This window comes from Dryobates pubescens, chromosome 4, assembly GCF_014839835.1.
Source record: "Dryobates pubescens isolate bDryPub1 chromosome 4, bDryPub1.pri, whole genome shotgun sequence".
Classification (NCBI taxonomy): Eukaryota; Metazoa; Chordata; class Aves; order Piciformes; family Picidae; genus Dryobates; species Dryobates pubescens.
In genome coordinates, this window is record NC_071615.1 from 21484445 (window position 1) to 21508112 (window position 23668).

Genomic DNA, 23668 nt, shown 5'->3' on the forward strand with positions numbered 1-23668 from the left:
ACAGACCTGGATGCTTTTGACCGAGGCAGATATCCTGCCTTGGGAGTGAGGTATTCCAGAATGACAGTAAGGCCTGTGCCTCTCTCTGACTGGGACTGCAGGAGTCTCAGCACCAGAAGGACAGAACAGCTGCTGGAGGTGTCAGGGCTGCCTCTGAGTTGCTGCAGAGCAGACAATGGAGCTGCAGGTAGGAGACGGAGTTGGTCTCTTCTCTCAGGCAACCAGCAGCAGAACAAGGGGACACAGTCTCAAGCTGCGCCAGGGGAAGTTTAGGCTCGAGTTGAGGAGAAAGTTCTTCACTGAGAGAGTTGTTTGCCATTGGAACGTGCTGCCCAGGGAGGTGGTGGAGTCACCATCCCTGGAGGGGTTCAAGAGGGGATCAGATGTGGCACTTGGTGCCATGGTCTAGTCATGAGGTCTGTGGTGACAGGTTGGACTTGATGATCTTTGAGGTCTTTTCCAGCCTTAGTGATTCTGTGATACTGTGAGTACCTGCGCTTGTTTACATTCAAGAAATGATGCAGTGCAAATGCAGGCACTGTGTGGGTTTCAGCACCTCTCAGGTTGGCTAATTGCTGCCAACATCAGCTTTTTTCCATTGCTTTATTGACTTTAGACACATTCTACCTGAGTAAGATTCTTTTTTGGTCTTTGCTTGTTCTTGCCCAAAATCAATTAAGTTGCAGCCCCACAAGGTTTGATTTTTCTAATCCAAGTATGCTTAATCACTGATGTAAAACAAGACTCTTTTTTTCTCCCCTCAGATTCTTTTCTAATGGCTTTGTATTCCTTGTCCCCTAAGTGTGTGCCTGAATTAGCCTGGGCACAGCCAAAGCATAATTGGTAGCACATAAGACCCTTAATGGGAAGGTTGTGAGTTCAAGCCTGCAGTGGGCGGTAGTGTCCTCCCTACTCTAGTCATGAGGTCTGTGGTGACAGGTTGGACTCGATGATCTTTGAGGTCTCTTCCAACCTTAGTGATACTGATTACTGATTACTGAATTCTCTGCATCTATTGATAAGGGCTTCCCCACGTCCAGGAGAGTTTAATCAAAGAGAAGGCAACAAGCAGGTGGTTAGCATCAAAATGTCAGCAGCTACTTCATTTCTGTCATCTCCTGAAAAAAAAATGCTTCATTACCATGCAAATGATGTTAATCATCCTTTCCAAGATCCACTGTCACACAGTGTCACATATGGCATTTAGAGTATGTGCTCCCAAAATTTGTGTGACAGCTGCAAACTGTGAGTGCTAAACCATCACACACTGGAACAGCAACTGTGAGAGCTAAACCATCACACAGCAGCCACCCTTCCTCCCAGGGAGCTGGGGAATATCTCTCTGTCCCATGGTTATTCCAAGCTTGGGGCTTATTTCTGCTTTCTTTCAACTCCTTCTGTTTCTCTTTAGCTGGGTCAGAAACACCATGGTGCCTTTCACAGCCTGTGTCAGAGCAGCCTAACAGCTTTAATGGCTGCTGGCTGCTGGTACCTTGCTTGAGTAGGGCTAGGAAGCAACTCAGCACTGGTTAGGCCACACCTTGAGTACTGAGTCCAGTTCTGGGCCCCTCACTTTAGGAAAGATACTGACTTGCTGAAACGTGTCCAGACAAGGGCAGCTAAAGCTTGTGAGGGGTTTGGAGTACAAGCCCTATGAGGAGAGGCTGAGGGAGCTGGGGTTGCTTAGCCTGGAGAAGAGGAGGCTCAGAGGAGACCTTATTGCCTTCTACAGCTACTTGAAGGGAGGTTGTAGCCAGGTGGGGGTTGGTCTCTTCTCCCAGCAACCAGCACCAGAACAAGAGGACACAGTCTCAAGCTGCACCAGGGGAGGTTTAGGCTGGATGTTAGGAAGAAGTTCTTCACAGAAAGAGAGATTGGCCATTGGAATGTGCTGCCTAGGGAGGTGTTTAGAAATAGACTGGATGGGGTGCTTGGTGCCATGGTTTAGTTGACTAGGTAATGTTGGATGATAGGTTGGACTCAATGATCTCAAAGGTCTTTTCCAACATGGTTAATTCTGTTCTGTTCTGTTCTATTCTATTCTATGCTATGCTATGCTATGCTATGCTATGCTATGCTATGCTATTCTAATTCTTCAGCTGATACTTGGAGTGGCAGTGTCTTGAACGCCACAAAGAAAATGGCAGCTGCTGGCCTCTTGGGAATTTTGACAGTGCCAGCAGCAGTGGTAGGAATTCAGCTTTTCCAAGTGCCCTGACAGCCTGTGAGCAGAATAGGATGAGCCTTGCTGAGAGGTCTGATTCATCTGAGCGCTGGAGTGCAATCCGGTGGCATTGAGCTTCAGGATGTGTTTAGCTGGCATGTGTTTGGGTGACTGCTAACCTCAGGGGTGTGATCAAGGGCTCTGCTGACTCAGGGCCCAGACATCCCTTGCAGCTTGTTGTTTTCCACTTTGCCATCTGGGAAGAAGCAGCTTGGCAGCACTGGGACTGTGTGAGACATTACTACATTTCTGAAGGGGAACTAACAGCCTTGAGGCTTCCAGGTTCTCTGAACAGGGAAATTTTGTCCCTACAGATTGAACTGGGGTATTTGAAAGCAAAGGGACCGTGCCACAGCATTTGCTAGGTCATCAGTCAGCCTGTGCCTAATTCAACTCACGTCTTAGTGGAACTGCAGACAGAAAGCTTTACAGAACCTGCAGGCTTGGGGGCATGAAATTGCTCCTTTGGGATATTTTAGGAAGTCTCTTTTGCACCTGGACAACCATAAGAACTCAAATTTGCAAAAGATTTTAATTAGAGTGATCTTTTCCCTACACTCATGTTCTGGGCGGGGAGAGCACTTCCATATTTAGATGGAGTCAATGTTGTTACAGGCTGCTAGAACAGCTCAGCCTCATGCTGCTGCCAGGTTGTGGACAAAGCATGGGTAATACAGAGCTGTTACTCTGCAGCAGATCTTGGTCCCGTAGTGCTCTCCAAATGGTTTTACCTTCCCCAAAACACTGTGAGTTCACCTGAGAAATCTGCTGTGTCACTCTCGGAGGTCAGCACATGCCCCTCCTCCTCTCACCTGGTACCCTTGCAGTTTGTCATGCCATACTCTTGACCTTAAAGCCATTTCTGTGTGCTGTGCTGCTTTGCATTTCTGATGGATGCTTACAGAGGAGTAGATGTTTATTGTAACAAAATGCTCTGAGGGAACTCTCCTTTCTTTTTATTTTATTTTAACTTATTTTGATTTTTTTTTTCTTCTTTTCCAGTGACAAAATGTTCCCAGCCTTTGGATTTGGTGCAAGGATACCCCCAGAATACAAAGTAGGTGCATAAATTGCATTTTCTCATTTCCTTGGTTTATGAGGTACAAACTACAGGAGAAATGGTTCTGAGCAGGGCACGGGCTAGGAGGAATAGCTCTACTGCTTGCTTTCTTTCAGCTGACCCACTGATACCTCACTGAAATCAGAAATCAAGGCTAGGCTTAAAAAAGCTGTGTTACACCCCAAATACATCATGATATTGACAAAGCTTTGCTCATGGATGCTGTCCAGCATTTGCCAAACTTATTCTGAAGCTGTGCAAGCCCTGCTTTGACAGCACCCCTTCGGGAAGATGTGATTCAGTGAGGGGTCCAGTGTCCATGCTTTGTGATGGAGAGGTTGCACATCTTCCTTAAATAAAGACTTTAGAAGAGGTGTGCCCTGTGCCACAGTGGACATGGTCAATACCAGGAAGAGAATACAAGAGTGTGTATCCATGTTGGATAGAAACTAAACAGAATGAGAGTGAGCACAGTGATGGTGCAACCGTGAGCATCAACATAGGGTCTTGTAGGGCTTGGAGTGCTGACAGCACAGTGAGAGGAAGAGCATCCATCAGGGAAAAGCCTAGGAAGAAACACGAAGAGTTCAAATCCTGTGTTGCACCTGCAGAGGCAGCATGAACAGAAGAACAGTTCTGCACAAATAAGTAACCAAACACTACCTGGGGATTCTATAAATCAGATACTACCTGAAGGAGAACAGCATTGGACTTCTGATCATGCAGACATCATCCCTGCTCTGAGTTGTGTCTCTGAGCTGTGGCTGGAGTGGAGAGCTTCTGTGCAGAGAGGGGTCCTGTGTCACTCCACATGATAAAGTCTGGATCAGCAAATGAAAAGCATGGAACACACTGGTCCATGCTTTTCACCTGCTGATCCACACTCCAGTGTGTTCCTCATGGCCAGCAGGTTTGATCCCTGCATAACAGCAGCAGTGGTAATGTACAGCAAATCTGATACATGCCTTGCAAAGGGGTGTCTCAGGTAAGTCCACACGTGGCTTAAAGCAGTGCCTTCTGAGCTACACTTACACAAAGGACTGTGCCTGACAAGGTGTCTGCAGAGCTTTGCCCCTCAAAAGCAGCAGCAGTGTTAATGCCTTCCAAAACCAGAGACAGCTTTCAGAACTTGGATACAGATTTTAAGGTGGTGAATGCACACAGAACATCTGTGTCTGTTGTCTGTCTGCTCCAGCTGCAGCAGCTGACACCCTTCTCTGCTGTGTAAGGGGGAGTGCTGTAGAGAATAACCATGAGCAGCCTCTCACCAGACACAGCAGTGAAATGCACTAGCTGCTTCTCAGATGTCCATCCCTTTGCCACAGACATGTGCCCCCCTCTCCTGCCTGTGTAGCAGTGTGGGCTGGATGATCTACATCACAGCCAGCTTGCTCTTCCATCCCAGCACCGGCCAGTGCTGCAACACCAGGTGCTGCTGCCTTTGCCCGACACCAGGGTACCAGCCTGATGGTGTGCAGGGCCTATGTGTTCCATCATCTGCAAGGTGACCATCACTGCATGGGGGAAGCCTGCAAGTCTTTCAGCTGCAAAGAGACATTCCTTTCTGAGGACTGCTTGAAGGAAGATGTTAGTGACACGTGAAGTCTTCTCACTGGTTTGCTGCTGATGGCAGTAAGGTAGGACTCACAGAACAAGACTCTTTCTGAGCCAAAATAATCATCTGGTGGCATTGGTGCCTCAGGTCACACGAGCACACTGGCCCTTTTGTTAGACCCCAGCAACAACCTCTGCAGTTTGTTTTAAGACATTTCTGGTTATTTCTGCAATTTGAATGAAAGCTTCACTTGCTGCTTATGCTGGGAAGAGTTGCTGAAGAGACCCTGACTGCAGCAGAGACCCTGACTGCAGTTACAAACACAGTGCAGCACCTGTACAACTCTGGCCTGCCCTGCCCAGTTTGCTGGAAAGGTCAGCAGCAAAAGAGCTGTGATTCTTGAGTCCTGCACTTACCTTGAGCTTCAGGGCAAAAATGAATGCAAACCTGACAGAGCAGAAGGATGTGTACTACATTTAGGGGAAAATAAAAGAGAATTTGTCACCTTAGCCATGCAACCTGGGTTTAGACATGGAAACTGGGCAGCATGCTGAAAAATCAAGTACAGAGGAAAATAAATGGCCAAGATTTGCCAAGCTGAAATGTCTGCAGTGTGGGCCTCGCCAGAGACATAGGCTGTCCAACTCCCAAACTATTTGATTAATGAGCATTCTGAAAATAATAGCTCTTCAGCAATAGTTCTCTACCTTTGCCAGTGTCTTAGGCTTTTGCAAAATAGGCAGGCATTCCATATTTAATTTTCAGACTGGCAGTGGCTTAATAGTGTTCAATTTATTCACAGAGAAGTGCTCAACATTGTGCATCTTGGCATTTATCTTGTGTGCCTCTATTGTTCAAGGATTTTTGACAAGATCTATTTAAATTAGTAAGACAGCATTCCTAAATATGCCTGCATTTGTCACGGAGTCCCAGTACCATCACCTTAGAGGCTTCTGGAAAGCAGAAGTTATCTGGGACAGGGAGGTTAATTTAAATGAATTCAACAGTGTAGAGGGAGGGGGGGAAATGGATTATTGATTTTCAGAATTCAGGCATCCATATTCAGTGTTTGCTAAATGGATGAAAAACAAGATTTCTGAGCCAAAGCAGCTTTTTATGAAAAGAAATGGAAGTTTGGTTAGAGTAAAAGGGGTTAAAAAAAAATTTAGAGGCCAAAACAGAGTAATGGTTCAAGGCAACTTAAATAAAAAGCCTTTGCGTGGTCCAAAAGCTTTCCAGCAATTTGCTTCATGATTTAGTGGAGCTTTATTCTTTGCTGCATTCCAAGGTAGGGTTTTCCTTTTGTGTTTTGAGGCTTGTTTTTCAAAGAAATCTTGACATTTCTCATTAGTTAGGGAATTCTCTTTTCCTTTCAGCCTTAATTAGAAACCTGTTTAACAAGGGACATCCTATGAGGATGAACTTCATTACATCCCAATACGAGAGAAATTAGTTACCTGCTACACTACATCAAGGTGACCTTTCTGCAAGGTCACAAGCACGTAGCAGTGTGGGAATGGCTCCTTCAGAGTCTCTTGGGCACCATCATGTTGGTGGACAGCTGCTGCTCTGTGTGCAGGTGCTAGGCACTGTGCCCATGCAGGCAGTGGAAGCACTGTCTCTTCCTTAGCAGAAATATCTTAAGACTCCTTCTTTAGCTGATGTATCCTCAGAAAATTACCCAATAACTACTGTGTTCCTTGTGCAGGAAGTCCCTGGGTTGCTGTGTTTGAATAATCCTACATCCATGATGGTATCTGCTAAATAACTTACCCAGAGTCCTACTCAGGGAAAAGATTAGTTCCTCACCAAGTGCCAGTAAATGTCCTTAGTGAGAGAATTTTAGTGGTGTTTGTGCAGCAGCCAACTGACACCAGACTGAGCACACATCTTTGTGCTCCCAAGATGTCCCTCTCCTTTGCTTTTATGCACTGATCTTAGGAGGGAGGAGGAGGGCTGAGGATGGAGCTAGCAATGAGGCACAATCACTGTTCTGTGAGGAGAATCCTTACCGTGAGGCTTAGTCCTACCACAGACCATGGTGTGCAGCTCCTCACAGCTCTCTGTGCCAGGCACTGGTGTAAGGCAGGCCACTTCTGTTTGCATGGCTTGGCACACCCCAGCATTTCGTGACATTAATGCTGACCTGTTGTACAAGCCCCCCAGCAGATTTACATAAACATGCTTGCTCCTGAACAGCCAAGTGTTATGTTTCCCTTGAGGATTTCTCAGTCTTCAGCATTTTAGGTGTTCAAACTTTGGCCTCCTGTATCCCATTAGCTTATCAGTTCTGGGGGTGTATAGGGGCTGCACCATTCAGTATCAGAACGATGCCATTTAGTAGGTCAGCTTTTGGTCCTCTGTCATCAACATGCTTTGCACAGCATGAAAGAGGTAGAGCAACAAAAGCAGCCAGCCCATGCTTGCATGTGAGGCTAAAATACTGCATTCGTGGCTCTGGAAAAGCATCTTCCTTTAGCTAGAATTTCAAATACATTTGGCTAAAGAAATGAAATCCCTGGGGAGGCACAGCACTGGAAGAGTCGGCCTGCAATACATAATAAGCATGCATCGCCATCCTTGCTCTTGAGGTGCAGCCAACACAGAAAACCTGAAGGAAGAAGAAAGGTTGGTGAACAGCAAAATCAAGCAGTGAGAACCCACCTAACTGCTCCTGACAGCTGTGATTACCTGTGGCCTGCAGCTAGTCATGAGGCTAGCAGATACTGGGTAGGCAAAGTGTGCCGAAACACAGAGCAGCCGCGCAGGAGGGCTTGGGAGCAGCTCTGGAGTGTCTGACAGCCCTGCTTCTGTGGCTGCTCTAAGAGGAACACAGGGAAGCACTTTCTTCATGAGCTTCCATGGCCTGAGTGGACTACATAAAACCCTCTGTGCAGGCTCAGTGTGCACGTTCCAGACTCCTGGCTGTGCTGAAGTGGCAGCAAAGTTCTCAGGGAGTTTTTGTGTCAGTCTTTCCCCATCATGGTACATGTCCTGCTTGTTTAGCCTCTTTAGACAGTAATGGTAGGCATCACTGTGGTGAGTGATGGGGAAATTTGACTTCTCTATGAGACACTCTCTTTGGCAGTTATCAGCCAACTTAAAGCACTTTACAGAAGCTTTTCTTGCTCAGCTGTTTGCTCTGTGGGTCTGTAAGTCACAGACCAGTTTCCATGCCATGCTGTGGAGCCATCTGAACTAGCAAATAAAGCAGCGGCATCCAACCAATAAATCTCTTTCTGTAAATAATCCAGGTTCCATTGCACAGGGAGTAAACAGATTGCTTTCCATGTGACCAGGACTGCTGGCACTTCTGGAGGTCCTGCAGAGATCTGTGAAGTCTCAAATGTTTGCAGTTGAAGTCAGCAGTAATAATGCCCTGATGTATCTGGGATGATAAAGCTGAGTTCAACTTTAAATCATGCAAATTGCCACTTTGCTCTCAGCCATATCCACTCTTTGTGAACAAAAAAAATATGTATTTATGCATTGTGCATTGCAAGACAAAGTTGGGCTTCATTCAAGGCAATTTATGACAAACAGGAGAAGTTAGAGACCTTCAGCGCTAAAGAGATTGAAAGGAATCAAACCTCCTCAGTGATCAAAGAAAGGAGACAAAAGGAATCTGGGAAAAAATGCAGGCAAGAACAAACCTTAAAGCCAAAAAACAGCAGCTGAAGAAAGGTTTAGTCCCAACAGATTTGTGCTGCAGACACAGGTCTTTAAGTGACAGACAGGCAGAGGAAGCCTGGAAGCAGAGATTGCCATTGCCTCACCCTGTTTGTGCACAAAAAGTCTTGTATGATTTTCACAACCCACTGAAGATACAACACATTGCTGTATTAGAAACTCTACAGCTTCTCTGTATTCACAGCCATTTCTCTCAGACAATAGCCCTGTATTACAGACTTAATTACAGGTTAAGAGAGAGACTGAGAGGTTCACTACATTTGAGGGAAAACAAGAGCCTTTAGGATTTTTCATTATTAATTCACCCTCTAGCCTAACCTAACTCTTTAATCATCTCAGATCTCTTACATTAATGTTTCACAATGGGTCCAGGTGTCTTCCTTGAGCTCTTTGGAGAATAAATTATTTTCCTAGTTCACTCCTGGCCTTCAAATGAAGAACTGTTCACAGTGTGAGTGCAGGATTCAGACAGGGACTGCACTGCTTTCAGTGCTGTATTACAACCTGCTTTCTCTCCCTTGCTATCCAAGATGCTGAGCTAGGGAGAGCTCCTCGTCAGCAACAGATCCCTCTTCTCTGCCTGGCATTGGCAGCCCAGTGCTGACACTGTAGTCACTGGATTTCTCATGTACTTGGGTAGTTCTTCTCTGTGCTGTTTTTGTTATTGACAAGGTTGATTCCAGTATGGTTGCTGTGTTTCTGAGGGAGTTAGTCAGCACTGCAAATCCCTCTTAGTGGCTGAAAGCTTGAAAGAGCATTGGTTTAACACAGAAGGAGTGCAAAGGGTGTTTAACCTTAAGTCCTCTTGGAATAATTTTTCTGACTCCAGTCTTCTTTCCATTTATCTGCAGGTATCTCATGATTTTGCAATCAATTTCAATGAAGACAACCCAGAATGTGCAGGTAACACTCATGTTAGGACAGACTGCTGTATTTTTGCTGTGTGCAAAATGTGCTTGCCGTTTTTATTGTGTTATTCAAAGTGGTTTTTAAAGCAAGCAGCGAGGATTTTTGAAACCTGGCAGACTCCAAGCTGTCAGGCTTAGCTTTAGAAACCTTAGGAAGTGCTCCATTAATTCCCTGAAAAACAGCTCCCTTTGGAAGCACAGCCTGTTGCACATTCAGCATTGCAAATCACTGCCATGTCCGAAAACTAGAGCCGTGTCTTCTCAACTCCTTCTTCTCAGATCTTCAGCTACATCAACACTGTAGGGCTGTAGACCTCTGTGATCAAAAGATCGCCTCGATTTAGAGACAGTTCTTTGGCCAGATGTATAGCAAGCTGCAAGGCAACACAGCAGGGTCAGGGCTGAGGACTGCTGTGGTAGAAGGCAGTATGAAGTGCAGGAGGAGGTTGTGTCAGTGCTGTGTAGGATATCAGTGTTCTGGCAACAATCACTAGACCTTGACAGCCAGAGGCCAGATTCATGTAGCAGATGTGGCTGGATGTCCTGTATTTGTAGGTGAAGTCTGCAGGGATGATGCTGTCTTTCCAGAATCTCCTGCCACCATTCCTGCATTTTGTCAAGACAATCATCTCTAAAAAGTCCTAACAAGTAACCCTTGACTAGCACTGAGTTCAGAGTCTTGGTCAGATGAGCATTGCTGTCTAAATCCAGAGGTTGTGATTCTCACTTATTCTTCTGCTACCCTCCAAACACTGAAATAGGGGTTTCAAATTGCTCCTCCTCTTCACATTTTCTTGTTGCTCCTTTCAGTCCTTCTCAGGCACATTAATGACTTGCTTTCAGCCATGGTTGGCAGAATATATCCAGGATGAGAATTAGGATGCCAAGAAATAAAGTGAGGAAAAGAAGAAAGGACAAGCAATTCAAGGGAAAGAGACATTAAAAGAATTTAGACTTTATGCTGCTTCAATGCAAAACCTTTGGTTTTGGTTCAGTTGGGCATCCTTGTTTTGTTGATGCGCTTGGATTGTTTCACTGCCCAGCCTCTGCAGGTCATAGGTATGAAATACAATTGGGCCTAAGTTCTGCAGCTTCTTAACTTGTTCAACAGGCTTTTTACATTGCTTTTAAGGAGTTCAAAGAAGCAGAACTTACATGTATACTTCTAGAAGTCCCTGTAAGCTTGTGAGCCAGCTTGAAATTGAGATTTCAGTCACACTGAGGGTATGGGGATAAGCTGGGGAAGCAAAACAGACTTCAGAATTTTGTCTGGACCATCATATTTGAAAATGTGTCAGCTCACCTGCTTCTGAACACAGACACACTGGCATCTACACAGGGCCTAATCTGCTTAGAACATCTCAGTTAACAGTGTCAGCCTTCAGTGATCACATATTTGTGCAGGCAGTGTTCAAACACAACTTTGTGTCCTGGTCCAAATGCAGGACAGTTGTGACCTTTGGTATGCCTCAGAAAAAAACAAAACTCTATCAGCCCATGCAAAGAGTGGGGTTTAAATCTCTCATTTTCTGCCTCTTTTGAGTCCAAGGCTGATTTTTTCTCACACTGCCATTGCTCTGTATTGTCTGAAAAGGCTGTTGGGTCTGTGCAGGGCCAGAAGCAAGTCAGACATTGGAGAGACAAACCCTCACTTACTATCCAGTCCATCCTTTGGGTGCAACACAAAATAACAATGTTGGTCCCTCTAAAGCAAAGGAGTCCAAAGCCAGCCACTTGCATTTCCACTTGTATTGGGCTATGGAAGGACAGTAGACATTTCTAAAAGATACTAATCTGAGATAACAAACTGGAAATTACATTTCTGGAACATGTTTCTCAGATTAAAGCCACTCTCTGACACAAAGCACACTAAATCTGTGTGGAAAGCAGGGACTAAGGCTCAGCTTGTACTATTTTAATGCATAAGTAAGAACTGCAGTGTATCTCCTTGTTATCTTGGGCAAGATTCACGAGGCCTTCATGCAATATCAGCAAGTATATGTAAAGAAATGCTTACCAGGTTTAAAAGGGGGAGTTAAGAAAAGGTCAGGTTTGCAATACTTAATTTAGGCACTGGAATTGCCAAGGGGAATTTTGTAACATTGCTTTACCTTTTAGCCAATCACAGCTGTACCCGGAGCTTGTTTTGTCTGTGAGCGCTGCAGTGCAAAAATACCTTTGCATCTATCTAGAGAGAGAAGACTGCATTCTTCAGCAGTGTTTCACAGGAGGCTCAGGTGCATCACTGCAAAGCAATTACAACTCCCTGTCATTTGTGAGTGATCATTCTGCATACTGTAAACATGGCTGAGTCTGAGTGCAAACAGAAAGTGGCTTAAGATCTTTCATTCTTCAGCATCCCTTACAAAGCTCTTCAGTCTGTCACTTTCTTTCCAACTCTAGACCTCTAATCCTTTAGATCTGGTAAGCTGGGAGTTCTGATTGTGGAGGCTAACATGCATCTCTTCAAGAAATCCTTCTTCCCAGTCATTGGCAACACCAATTTCCATTCTGTGATCTGTCAACTGTGTCAGCAGAAAGCCTCTTCTCCCTGCTCTGGCTATATATCATGAAATGAAAAAGCTGAAAATAGCTACTTCCCCATCAAACCTTCTTGACTAAATCTTGTTTTTCTGTAGACCGCAAAGCATCTTGCTGTTTCTTTCAAGATTTCACAGCTTTTGGTCATAGTCTGTAGGGTGTGCCCTATGCCACAATAGTCAAATTCAACCTGTGAGCAATTACACAAATTCACCCTGAAAAATCATTTTCTTAGCATGGGGGAGTCAGGTATTTGAAAAGATGTTTGAATGCCTTGATAGCTCTAGGTTGTAAGTACAAAGGGCAAATTAGCTGGGAACTCCCATGACAGAAATAAATACTGATCTGAAGAGGAGGAGAGAGAAACATGGAAGTGTTTTGGATTTCTGTGTGTGCTTTTTGTTTGAATCTTAGCTGATCATCAGGAAGCCATCACTTAGACCTTGACCTGAGAGGGGTGGAAGCTATGGCATTGCAAAGTAATACCTGGAAAACAGGCATTAAAAACATCTGGGAAGGGCAGCTGGAGACAGTCCTTACTAATTCTGGTATTTTGACTTCATACATTAAGAATATGCCTTTAAAGATGCCTGATGTTGGTGCTGTGCCTTGGTGTGGCTTTTCATGGCAGGCATACAAGGTGTTGTGGAGGCTTACCAGAGCTGCCTGCCCAAGCTGCAGCTGTACGGGCCCACCAACATCGCTCCCATCATCCAGAAGGTGGCCAAGTCAGCCTCTGAAGAGACCAACACCAAGGAGGCCTCGGTAAGGGCACAGTGCTGGGTGGGCTTTTTGCTTGTCTTACGGTGGCTCTCTTGCAGGCCATCCAAACAAGGCCTTTCCACGTGCCTGAGTTCTGCCTTCAGTCTGCACCAACTGCCTGCACAGGTGAGTCTGTGGCAGGTGGAGCAGTGTACCAAGTCTTTGCAGCCACAATGGCCAGCCTTAAACTCTTCCTCTACTGCTCAGTTGTCGTTCTCCCCCAATTTGGGGGCCATTGGGTGACAAATGAAGGCACAAACCCCACAAGATTCCAGAAATACAGAGAGCAGAGAGTCTCGGAAGTCCTCCCAAAGTCCTTTATTGCTGCATTATAGAATCCCTTGCATTACAGAGTCTCAGAGTCCCACTTACAGAAGAAGTCCCGGAGGCCCTTAACAGACAAAGCAGCTAACAGAAGTCCCAAGCATATCCCTAGCAGCAGCCCTACACTGAAGCCATAGCCAGAAGTAGAGAACTAACAGAAGCAGAAGTCCCTAGCAAAGCCCTAACCCAAATGACTATTGCTCACAGTGGCTGTTTTTTATACTCTTTGTTTTCAGTCCCTTAATCAGTAAAATCCAACCACATATATAAGCTAAAATCTTTTCCCAATGAGAGGTGCCAGCATGTCAAGGAGGTGGCTTCTGCAGCACGTTCCAACCCAAGGGTGGCAATGTGAGGATGCTGTTCTTGGCACACATGGAGTGTGATTGTTTTGTTCTACTCAGCGTGCTAAGGAATCGGTCAGCTAAGGAATCATTCACTCTGCACACATCCAGCAGCTGCCCTCAGAACAGTGGCTGCAACACTCACTCTCCTGCTTTGAGAGCTGTTTTACTGCAACACACCCAGTTCTTCACTGCAGGAACAGAAATGGCACCAGTGAGGTTACAGAAATTGAGGGGCCAGACCCAGCAGGTGTTGCCCATAGAAGGAGTTGAGTTCAAGTGATTCCCTGCACAGACTACCCCATTTCAAGTCTCTTGCAGAGGCTGCACTAAACCCTCTTTGTTCACCAGGGCACTTTTCCAACAATTCCTTTGGAAACTGTAATGCTACAGTTTCCAGGTTGCTATTACTGACACAGAGCATTGTGTGCCTTTTAGAAAGGAGGAGAAAAGTCTGTGAGCCTGCATCTGATACAAACCCCAGGACAGATTCCTTGGGATAAAAGGCTTCAGCAGCAATTGTGTTTCAAATATACGTCCTTGAAATGCATTGGAGTTCTTTTTCTTCTGCATTCCAGACAAAATGGAAAAAAGGCAGACTGAGGGAATATGAGAGCAAGTAGGTCTGAAACATTTACCAGAGCAGGGCTCAGTTCAAGTAAAGGATGTAAGAGAGAGCTCCTATCCCACAGCAGGAAAAGAGCCTGTCTATAGAAACAGGGTAGAGCTGGATGTTGGTGTGCTTCTCATCACTATGCTTTCTTCTTGTGCTGAACCTTTCCTTGAATCCTATTAAGGCAGGAGTTCTCAAACCTTTCTGTTTGTGAGTCTGGATTTGTGATTGTCAGTCCAATGCTGTTTCCAAGACCTCAATAGTATTTAGGGTCCCCATCCTGAAATGGGGAATTGGTACCTCTGAATTTCTATTCCCCCCCTAGTCCTGCAGTGGCTCATTGTTCCCAGTGCTGCCTCTGAACTAGTATGTCATAATAGGTAAGTTGCTTCATTCTTCTAAACCTAAGCTTCCCCTCTTTCTGTTTGAAAACCAAAACAATGCCTAGCATTAGGCTTCAAGATACAGGTTTTTTCCTCTGCATGTTGTGTGGCAGGAGGTGGTGCACAGAGCACTCTTGAGTTTATGCAGCTGTGCACACATGAACTGTAGTAATGTGTGCTGTTGGTATTGCTCCTGCAGAGTGACAGACATGTTCATTTTTCCTATTCATGCACATTTGTTAAGTAACTCCGGCAAATGATTTATCCAAGTGGGAGTTGCTTTTCCCCTCTGCCAAGTGAAGACAGGTCACAGCCTATGAGCCCAGTTCAGTGGACTTTGGATTTTTTGGGAAAGAAATGACAAGTGCACAAAATTGCTTGTTTTCCTTTAGTGAATGAGAAAACCTCTTCTCAGGGATCTGTGTGAAGCATTTGAAGATGGAACTATTCCTCCCTGCATGTCCCCAGGCACTCCTCATGGACCTCATTTTCCCTCAGAAAGCGAGACCTGCATGATGCAGTGCTTCTCTCATGGGCAGCAGTGGGTCACCCTCTGGTTTGCAGAGAGCTGCACCCATCCCACCTGCCTATTAGCAAAGCTCCTCTGAAAAGTGCTGTCACAGCCTCTCTGACAGCTCTGCTACAGGCTTGCAATGCTTCAGTACTCCCCTCCTACCAGTGCCCTAAAGGTGAAAAATCTAATGGGAACCTGTCAGTAGACGTGATTGTGCAGCAGGTGGAGAACAGGGCTAGTGAGAGTCTCAGGACTATTGCAGATTTCCCAGCCAAAGCCCTGACTGTCCCAGACCTAGTAGCTGGAACCCCCTTTTCTACACTGTGCACCCCTCTAGGTCCTGGAAGTTACCTGAACTAAACTGCAGACAAGGAGCAATCAGTAGCTGAAGAGGTTAGTTTCTATGAAGGCTCTTCTCTATTTAGAATTAGAATTAACCAGGTTGGAAAAGATCTTTGAGATCACCAAATCCAACCTCTCACTCAACACCATCTAATCAACTAAACCATGGCACCAAGCACCCCATCATGTCTCCTCTTACCTCCAGTGGTGGTGACTCCACTACCTCCCTGGGCAGCCCATTCCAATGGCCAATCTCTCTTTCTATGAAGAACTTCCTAACATCCAGCCTAAACTTCCCTTGATGCAGCTTGAGACTGTGTCCTCTTGTTCTGGTGCTGGTTGCCTGGGAGAAGAGACCAACCCCCACCTGGCTACAACCTCCCTTCAGGTAGTTGTAGAGGGTAATAAGGTCTCCCCTGAGCCTCCTCCTCTCCATGCTAAGACACCCCAGCTCCCTCACCCTCTCCTCACAGGGCTGTGCTCCAAACCCCTCACCAGTTTTGTTGCCCTTCTCTGGACATGTTCCAGCAAGTCAACATCTTTCCTAAACTGAGGAGCCCAGAACTGGACACAGGACTCAAGGTGTGGCCTAACCAGTGCTGAGTACAGGGGCAGGATGACCTCCCTGCTTCTGCTGGCCACACTGTTCCTGATCCAGGCCAGGATGCCATCGGCCTTCTTGGCCACCTGAGCACACTGCTGGCTCATGTTCAGCCTCCTATCAACCAGTACGCTCCACGACTGAGCTGCCAGAACAGTTTTGCGCTGGCAAAGATCAAGCAATGGTGGAAGATGAACTAATGATAGAATTCTTCCCTTCTTGTCCTCCAATTTCTCAGCAATATTTCATCCTGCTGATCCTGACGGACGGCGTCATCACGGACATGGCAGACACCAGGGAGGCCATCGTCCACGCCTCGCACCTCCCCATGTCCGTCATCATCGTCGGCGTGGGCAACGCCGATTTTAGCGACATGCAGATGCTGGATGGCGACGATGGGATCCTGAGGTCTCCCAAGGGCGAGCCTGTGCTTCGAGACATCGTCCAGTTCGTGCCCTTTAGGAACTTCAAGCACGTAAGACGAATTTTCCCTCTGTTCCGCGGAAAGGGGCACGAGGGTGACGCAGTGAACAGTGCCTGGGGTGGGCCTGACGCTGAACGGGCACCAAGTGCTTTATTGTGTCAGAAATGGGCAAAACAGAGAAGCATGTAGTTAGTGGCACCACTGTGTCAGAAATGGGCAAAAAAATGAGACCTGTTTAGTAGTGGGATTATTGTGTCAGAAATGGGGGTAAAAAGTGTTTAGTAGTGGGATTATTGTGTCAGAAATGGGGGTAAAAAGTGTTTAGTAGTGGGATTATTGTGTCAGAAATGGGGGGGGGAAAGTGTTTAGTAGTGGGATTATTGTGTCAGAAATGGGGGGAAAAAAGAAGTGTTTAGTAGTGGGATTATTGTGTCAGAAATGGGGGGAAAAAGTGTTTAGTAGTGGGATTATTGTGTCAGAAATGGGGGGGAAAAAAGAAGTGTTTAGTAGTGGGATTATTGTGTCAGAAATGGGGGGAAAAAGTGTTTAGTAGTGGGATTATTGTGTCAGAAATGGGGGGGGAAAAAGAAGTGTTTAGTAGTGGGATTATTGTGTCAGAAATGGTGGGGAAAAAAGAAGTGTTTAGTAGTGGGATAATTGTGTCAGAAATGGTGAAAAAAAAGAGAAGTGTTTAGTAGTGGGATTATTGTGTCAGAAAAGGGGGAAAAAAAGTGTTTAGTAGTGGGATTATTGTGTCAGAAATGGGCAAAAGAAAAGTGTTTAGTAGTGGGATAATTGTGTCAGAAATGGGCAAAAGAGAAGTGTTTAGTAGTGGGATAATTGTGTCAGAAATGGTGAAAAAAAAGCGAAGTGTTTAATAGTGCGATTATTGTGTCAGAAATTGGCAAAAGAGAATTGTTTAGTAGTGGGATAATTGTGTCAGAAATGGGCAAAAAAAGGAGAAGTGATTAATAGTGGGATTATTGTGAGCTGGTAAGGGTGAGCAAGGAAGAGGTGGGGCAGAATCCAGGTACTTCTTGTGTCATTTCTTGCTTCCACTTTCTCCCAGATTTCAGTTTGGTTGCCCTCCCTGACTTGGTTTTCCTGGTGTCTCTTTTCCACTTTCTTTGGATCTGTTCTCTGAGGACTGCTGCATTCTGTTTTCCATCCCTTCGTTTCCACGGGCAGCTGAATTGGCTGTGAATTGGTACTCATGGTGCTCCCCAGGAGGCTCTTCCCATATTGAAATCTAGGTCCCTGAGATCTCAAAGCCAAGACTATTCACACACAATATGTTTCCAAACCCTTTTCCCAAACTCTGTACCAAAACACAACTAAGAAAGTGGTGTTAGAAAGAGTTTTCCTATGTCCTCAGCCAGCCACTCCTGTCTGAACTGAGCATGATGCAGAAGACATGATGTAGGAGAGCAAGGGACAGACCAGCATTAAACTGCTGGATCTGACAGAATGCCTTAGCTGTGTTCTTTTCTCCTCAGTCACTTGCCCTGCACTGCAGCATCTGTCCCAGGGACTGTTTCAGCAGCTGAGTAGAGACAGCATTCACTGGAGAAGGAGTTTTTCCACACAGCCAGGTTTCCCAGGGCCTATTTCCTCCATGAGGAAATACGGAATGGCTGTTGTGTTCCTCTGCAATGCTGATCACATCCCTTTCCCTCTGTTTTTCCATCTTTCTCTCCCTCCCTTGCCCTCATTCCTTCTGTTGTATTTAAGTGGTTCTCCAGACTGGTTTGCTGCTTCTGAAACACCTTTATCTGACACCATGCCAAGTGGCTGCATATTTGCACTCAGCTGTGGCTGCCAGTGCCACTTGCTCACCCATCAGCTGGAACAAAGTATGAGCAGGACCTGCTCATAGCTCGTGATTCTCCTTCAGCAGATAACCACAAGTGACTAGTGCTGCACTGTAGTGTACTGCAAACATATACAAGAGAGACAACTTACAGTGCTAAATCCACTTTCAATTAGTCCAAACCCTGTTTCTGCAAGGAGCTGGCAAAGGCAGCTGCATTTGTGATTTTCAGTTTGTCATTTTATGACAAAGTTGAAATCATCCCTGGTTGACTAGACTAATGCTGACAGTTGCAGTTCTGGGCACGAAATAAATTGTGCCTCTGGTATTAACTTGTGAGTGAGCTGATGTGTGGTTTTAATTGCTAGCATGAGCCATGAGGGTCAGGTATTATTTTTACCTGGTTTAGGTTCACTTTGCCATCCTTTCCCAGCATGGGCAATCTCAAACATTTATTGCTCTTGTTAAACTGGGATATTTTTCTCCCTCTTTCTCTCGGTAGCAGAGACAATACAGATATAATGTCTTTTCTATAGCAGAAAAGTCAGTGTATCTTATGCAACTTGGTATTTGGTCTGTTTATTGTGATCTTTCAGCATATCAACAAATGTCAGTACCCATAACAACATCCACTGCTGGCTGAGTGTCTTCTTCATTGTCATAGCTCACAAAATCTCTCTCTCTGAATGAAGTGACATTCACAGCTACCTTGCTCACTTATCCCCAGCACAAACAGGAGAGCATGCCATTTCCATCACCCAGTAGAATCAGTTTTCATAGGAGAAATGAGCTTGCTGTTGGCCTGGTTTTGCTGGGACAGGCTCCCAGGCCAGCCATGGTCTGCAGGCTATTAGGAGTTTGGAGTCAGCCACAGCAGCTGCCCCGAGCTGGCTGCAGCTGCATCCCAGACCACAGAGATCACAACCACTATAAAGGGGGACGCTTGCCAAGGATGCTGCTTCTTCTCCTGCTTCCCCCCATCCCTGGGGAAGTTTGCTCATCATTCTGCTTCTGGGGACTGTCTTCCCCTTTATTGTGACCACTGTCACTGGCCTAACTCTGTATACTTCATATTGGCATTAGCTTGGCTGTTTCATTACATCTGTTTTCATTTCAACCCTTGGGTGTCTTCTCCTTTTCTTGACATCCCCCTTGCTGCTGGGGAGGTGTTAGTGGGTGATAAGAGCAACTCAGCAGCTGGATATGGGCTGAATGGAGACAGATGTTTAGATTCAGACTTACTTTTCCCACAGAGAAATGCAGAATTTACACATTTGGGAGATTTCTGTCAGATCAGCTCTCATCAGGCACAAGTTTTAACACATAGCAGCATATTACAAAGATGAATTTAGTTAAATATCACAGCCCTTTTGTCACTGTGTCTACTTTTGGTACTGAGGCTGTTCAGCTATTACACAGAGAAGAAAATGTAAGGATCTTTTTAGAAAAAGACTAGAAATCAAGTTGTATACATTTTATAGATTGCTTTCTGGTAAATCAAGTCTTTATTTATCCTAAATCTGCATCACCTCTACAACTGATGGAAGGAGGGCAATTATTTTTTCTTTGGCTGGAACACTAAACCAAAATTCATCTGGAGTCAACTCAAGCAATAATTTTTTCATTACTTCAATTCTCAGGTCAGTGTGGAACTTGAAATTGCAGATCTATCCAAAGAGATCCAAAATAATCTGTCCAAAAGCTGCCTCTGTGAGAAAATTGAAAGGGGAGTGAAGGAAATTGTAAAAATAACCTAAAAATCCCTTTTATTTTGCTAGTTTGACTTTAGAGAAGGTTCAAATCCTGCAGGCACCCATACAGGCATTTAACACAGGTAAATTACTGTTACTCAGGTGCCTAAAACCTCACACCCACCCCTACACTTCACTGCTACAACACCAGAGGCAGAGAGAAAGCTTTATTATAGAGGTTTAATCTCCTGCATTATGCAGTGTGTCAAAAGTACTTCAGCAAAGCATTAGAGCTTTATGACTCTCTAAGGAATGTCCTATGAAAACGATAACATCAATTGTAGTGACTCTGGGCAAACACTGTAGTTGCAGAGGCTTGCTAAAATCAAGGTAACCATCTCTGCTTTAAAAAAAGGCCCCATTGTGCAGTGGGTGACACCAGCAACTCACTGCAGGGGAATGGAACAAAAGGAAAATATTTTCCCTGAACCCATGTGAAGTTCTCTCTGTAATTCTCACCACCCTAGCAGTGTGTCCTTCACATGGAAGTGTGGAACAGTGAGGCTCATAACTGCTGAAATCACCTCTCAGTCTGAGTTCACAGAGCTGAAGTCTCTGCCTTTAGGATGTGTGGTATTTACTGTGTACAAAGCTGATGCCACACATGGATTGTGTTCCACTCTGCATTGTATTTAATCACAAAGGCTAACAATTGTGACTTAATAACACCCTCATGACAGCTGAGGGTGGAAAGCACAGCTCTTCACCACTGCAAGGAGCAATGTTTTGCACTGTGCATTGCAATTATACATTAAGTGTGGTGAAGCTATGGAACCAAATCCACAGTAATTTGTAACATGCACCAGTTATCATCACAGGGGATTATTTTCCTAGTGCTGGCTGATCTGATTGTTGTGTATCAGTCATCAGCTGAGAGCCATTCATCTTGAGGTGTTTATTGCCAGGATGCTCTTCAAGCATAGCAGGTAACCAGTGGAGAACATGCAATGATAAACCTTCAATGTGCCACCTGTGTTAGAAACCCAGCCAAGGTAGCCCTGACACAGCACTGCAGAGCCCAGGGCTGGCCTCTAGCTCACAAGCCACTGGGTCTCACACAAATGCTGCTCTGGTCTAGAAGCAAGAGGGCTTTCCCACCAGGAATGTATGTAAGGTACCAGTGGCTCAAATCACCAGGCAGGAAAGCTCCCAATCCCCAGGTTTGCAGTGTCTGGTTTCCCTGAATTTAAAATACTGTAAAAAAAGACCAGAAAAAAGTTAGAGCACTTGGGGTCTTGGTGTGCTTTTGGCCAGTTATGAGCCCAGACTGACTCAATGAGTTTCCAGCAATAGCATGGCTTGTGTGGAGGTTTGTTCCCTTGTTTTTTCATGACTCACTTTGATCTCCAGGCACCCATGCCTCTGGCCTTGTGGCACTGCTGGCAGAGAGACAAGTTAACCCTTGTCAAGGGAAGTGATTCTTCCCCTCTACTCTGCTCTGGTGAGACCCCACCTGGACTACTGCATCCAGCTCTGGAGCTCCTTTTACAGGAAGGATTTGGATGTGCTGGAACGTGTCCATAGAAGGGCCACAAGGATGATTAAAGGGCTGGAGCTCCTCTCAGACTGAGGGAGTTGGGGCTGTTGAGTCTGGAGAACAGAAGGCTCTGAGGAGACCTAATTGTGGCCTTCCAGTATCTGAAGGGGGCCTATAAGAAAGCTGGGGAGGAACTTTTTAGGGTGTCAGGGGGTGATAGGACTAGGGGGAATGGAAATAAAAATAGAAATGGGTAGATTGAGATAGGATGTTAGGAAGAAGTTCTTCCCCATAAGGGTGGTGAGAGACTGTAACAGGTTGCCCAGGGAGGTGGTGGAAGCCTCATCCCTGGAGGTTTTTAAGGCCAGGCTGGATGTGGCTCTGGGCAACCTGATCTAGTGTGAGGTGTCCCTGCCCATAGCAGGGAGGTTGTAACTAGATGATCCTTGAGGTCCCTTCCAACCCTAACAACTCTGATTCTACCATTTCCTGCAGGCATCCCCAGCTGCTCTGGCAAAAAGCGTTTTGGCTGAAGTTCCAAACCAAGTCGTGGACTATTACAATGGCAAAGGGATAAAGCCAAAGTGCATGTCTGAGTACGAGTCTTCCAGGACACTAGCTCCATGAACCTGCCTGCACTCTTTTACAAAGTCAAGAGAAAGCTCCTGCCCACAACTACTGTACTTAACAATGAAATGACAGAAGTAGCACGTTTTGGTGATTTTTAACTAAAATAACCCTTTTTTCTTTCCTTTTTTTTTTTTTTCCCCCCCCTTTCATTTTTTATTTTGCATGTGTAGCCTAAAGGCTTAAATCTGTTAAGCAGTTGTATTGTTGAAACATTTTTATGGGGGGGAGGGGAAATCCAAGAAAAAAAAACCACCAAACAAAAATAAGAAAGAAAAAGTGATCTCTTTACAGCATGTTGCCTTGAAACAAAAAGTTATCTGTATCTGTTTTTTATACAGGTTTGTTGAAATTTTGCTAAATTTCTTATCTTTACACTGTAAAGCATTTTGAAATATCTATTGAGAGTCGATAGCCAAAATGTCTTCGGTTTAATCTGCTGAGCACTGAGAGGTTTCTCAACGTGGCAGATGCATGAACTGTATTTTGCATGTTTAAAATAAAAACGACACGGTTTTGCACTTGTTGTCTTTATTTCTCCCTCTGCCACAAGGCTGCCTGCTTTCTACTTTCAGTATACTGCAGGAGAAAGGTTGGTCTCTTCTCCCAGGCACCCAGCACCAGAACAAGAGGACACAGTCTCAAGCTGCGCCAGGGGAGGGTTAGGCTGGATGTTAGGAAGAAGTTCTTCACAGAAAGAGCCATTGGAATGGGCTGCCCTGGGTGGTGGTGGAGTCACCATCTCTGGAGGTGTTTAGGAAGAGACTGGATGGGGTGCTTGGTGCCATGGTTTAGTTGATTAGATGGTGTTGGGTGATAGGTTGGACTCAATGATCTCAAAGGTCTTTTCCAACCTGGTCTGGTCCTATTCTATTCTATTCTATTCTATTCTATTCTATTCTATTCTATTCTATTCTAAAAAACTGGGGTTGTACCAAAAGAATGTTTAAGCCCCATTGGCCATGGGTGCTGTGGCCTTGACCCACAGGGTCATAGAGTAACCCAGCCAGCCACCAGCCAGGGCCCAGCTTAAACCACAGGCAATGCTGCAGTCCCCCAGGGGTCCTTCCCTGCTGTGCAAAGCCCCTCGACATGCAGGGTTCAGGTACTTGCTAAGATGGGCTCTGCAGAAACAGTGCCAGGCCATGAATTGCAAACCCAGCAGCCTGTTAGCTCGGGCTGCTGCAGTTCCCATGCAGTACAAATAGCAAAGCAGCTCTCTGTTATCAGTTGTGATCTTACATCACACAGATGGGTGTCTGCGTGTTCCATCAATTACCCGACTCATTATACTGTTACCTAATTCATTATATTCACTACACTGAAATTCTCTTCCTAGAGACATGGGGCTTAGTATTAAAATCACCACAGGTTATGTAGGGGACGCCTCGTATTTTCATCATCATCCCAGCCTGTCTCTGGTTCATTTAAAGAGGCCAGAGTGAGGCAAGACCCGTGAAGGCTGATGAGATGCTCCTGTCTTTAGATACTGCTCTTAATTACTGTGTCACGTTTCCGGTTACTTTAACCTTCGAGGTCCTTTCATGCTTTAGCATGTCCTGTGATGTGATTTCAGACCAGTTCATTATATTCAGCTTAGAAGTTTTTCACTCGATCCTTCCCGCATCAGTGCCTCCGCCTGGGAGGGGTGGGAGTAACCTGTCGCCCTGGTCGGTATGGGAAGCCCTCGGGGCCGGCGGTGTGGGAGAAAGCTGAAG

The 23668-nt window shown here is 45.5% G+C and overlaps 1 protein-coding gene across 1 annotated transcript in view; it reads left to right on the forward strand.

The window, feature by feature from the left end:
• CPNE4 (copine 4) overlaps positions 1 to 21979 on the forward strand; it is a 148966-nt gene extending 126987 nt beyond the window's left edge. The window contains exons 12-16 of the mRNA XM_054160928.1: positions 3227 to 3281; positions 9381 to 9432; positions 12610 to 12743; positions 16100 to 16336; positions 21819 to 21979. Of these exons, the coding sequence (XP_054016903.1) occupies positions 3227 to 3281; positions 9381 to 9432; positions 12610 to 12743; positions 16100 to 16336; positions 21819 to 21950 (610 nt within the window). The 3' untranslated portion in view covers positions 21951 to 21979. The remainder of the gene's footprint in view (positions 1 to 3226; positions 3282 to 9380; positions 9433 to 12609; positions 12744 to 16099; positions 16337 to 21818) is intronic.
• Positions 21980 to 23668: the final 1689 nt, after the last annotated feature.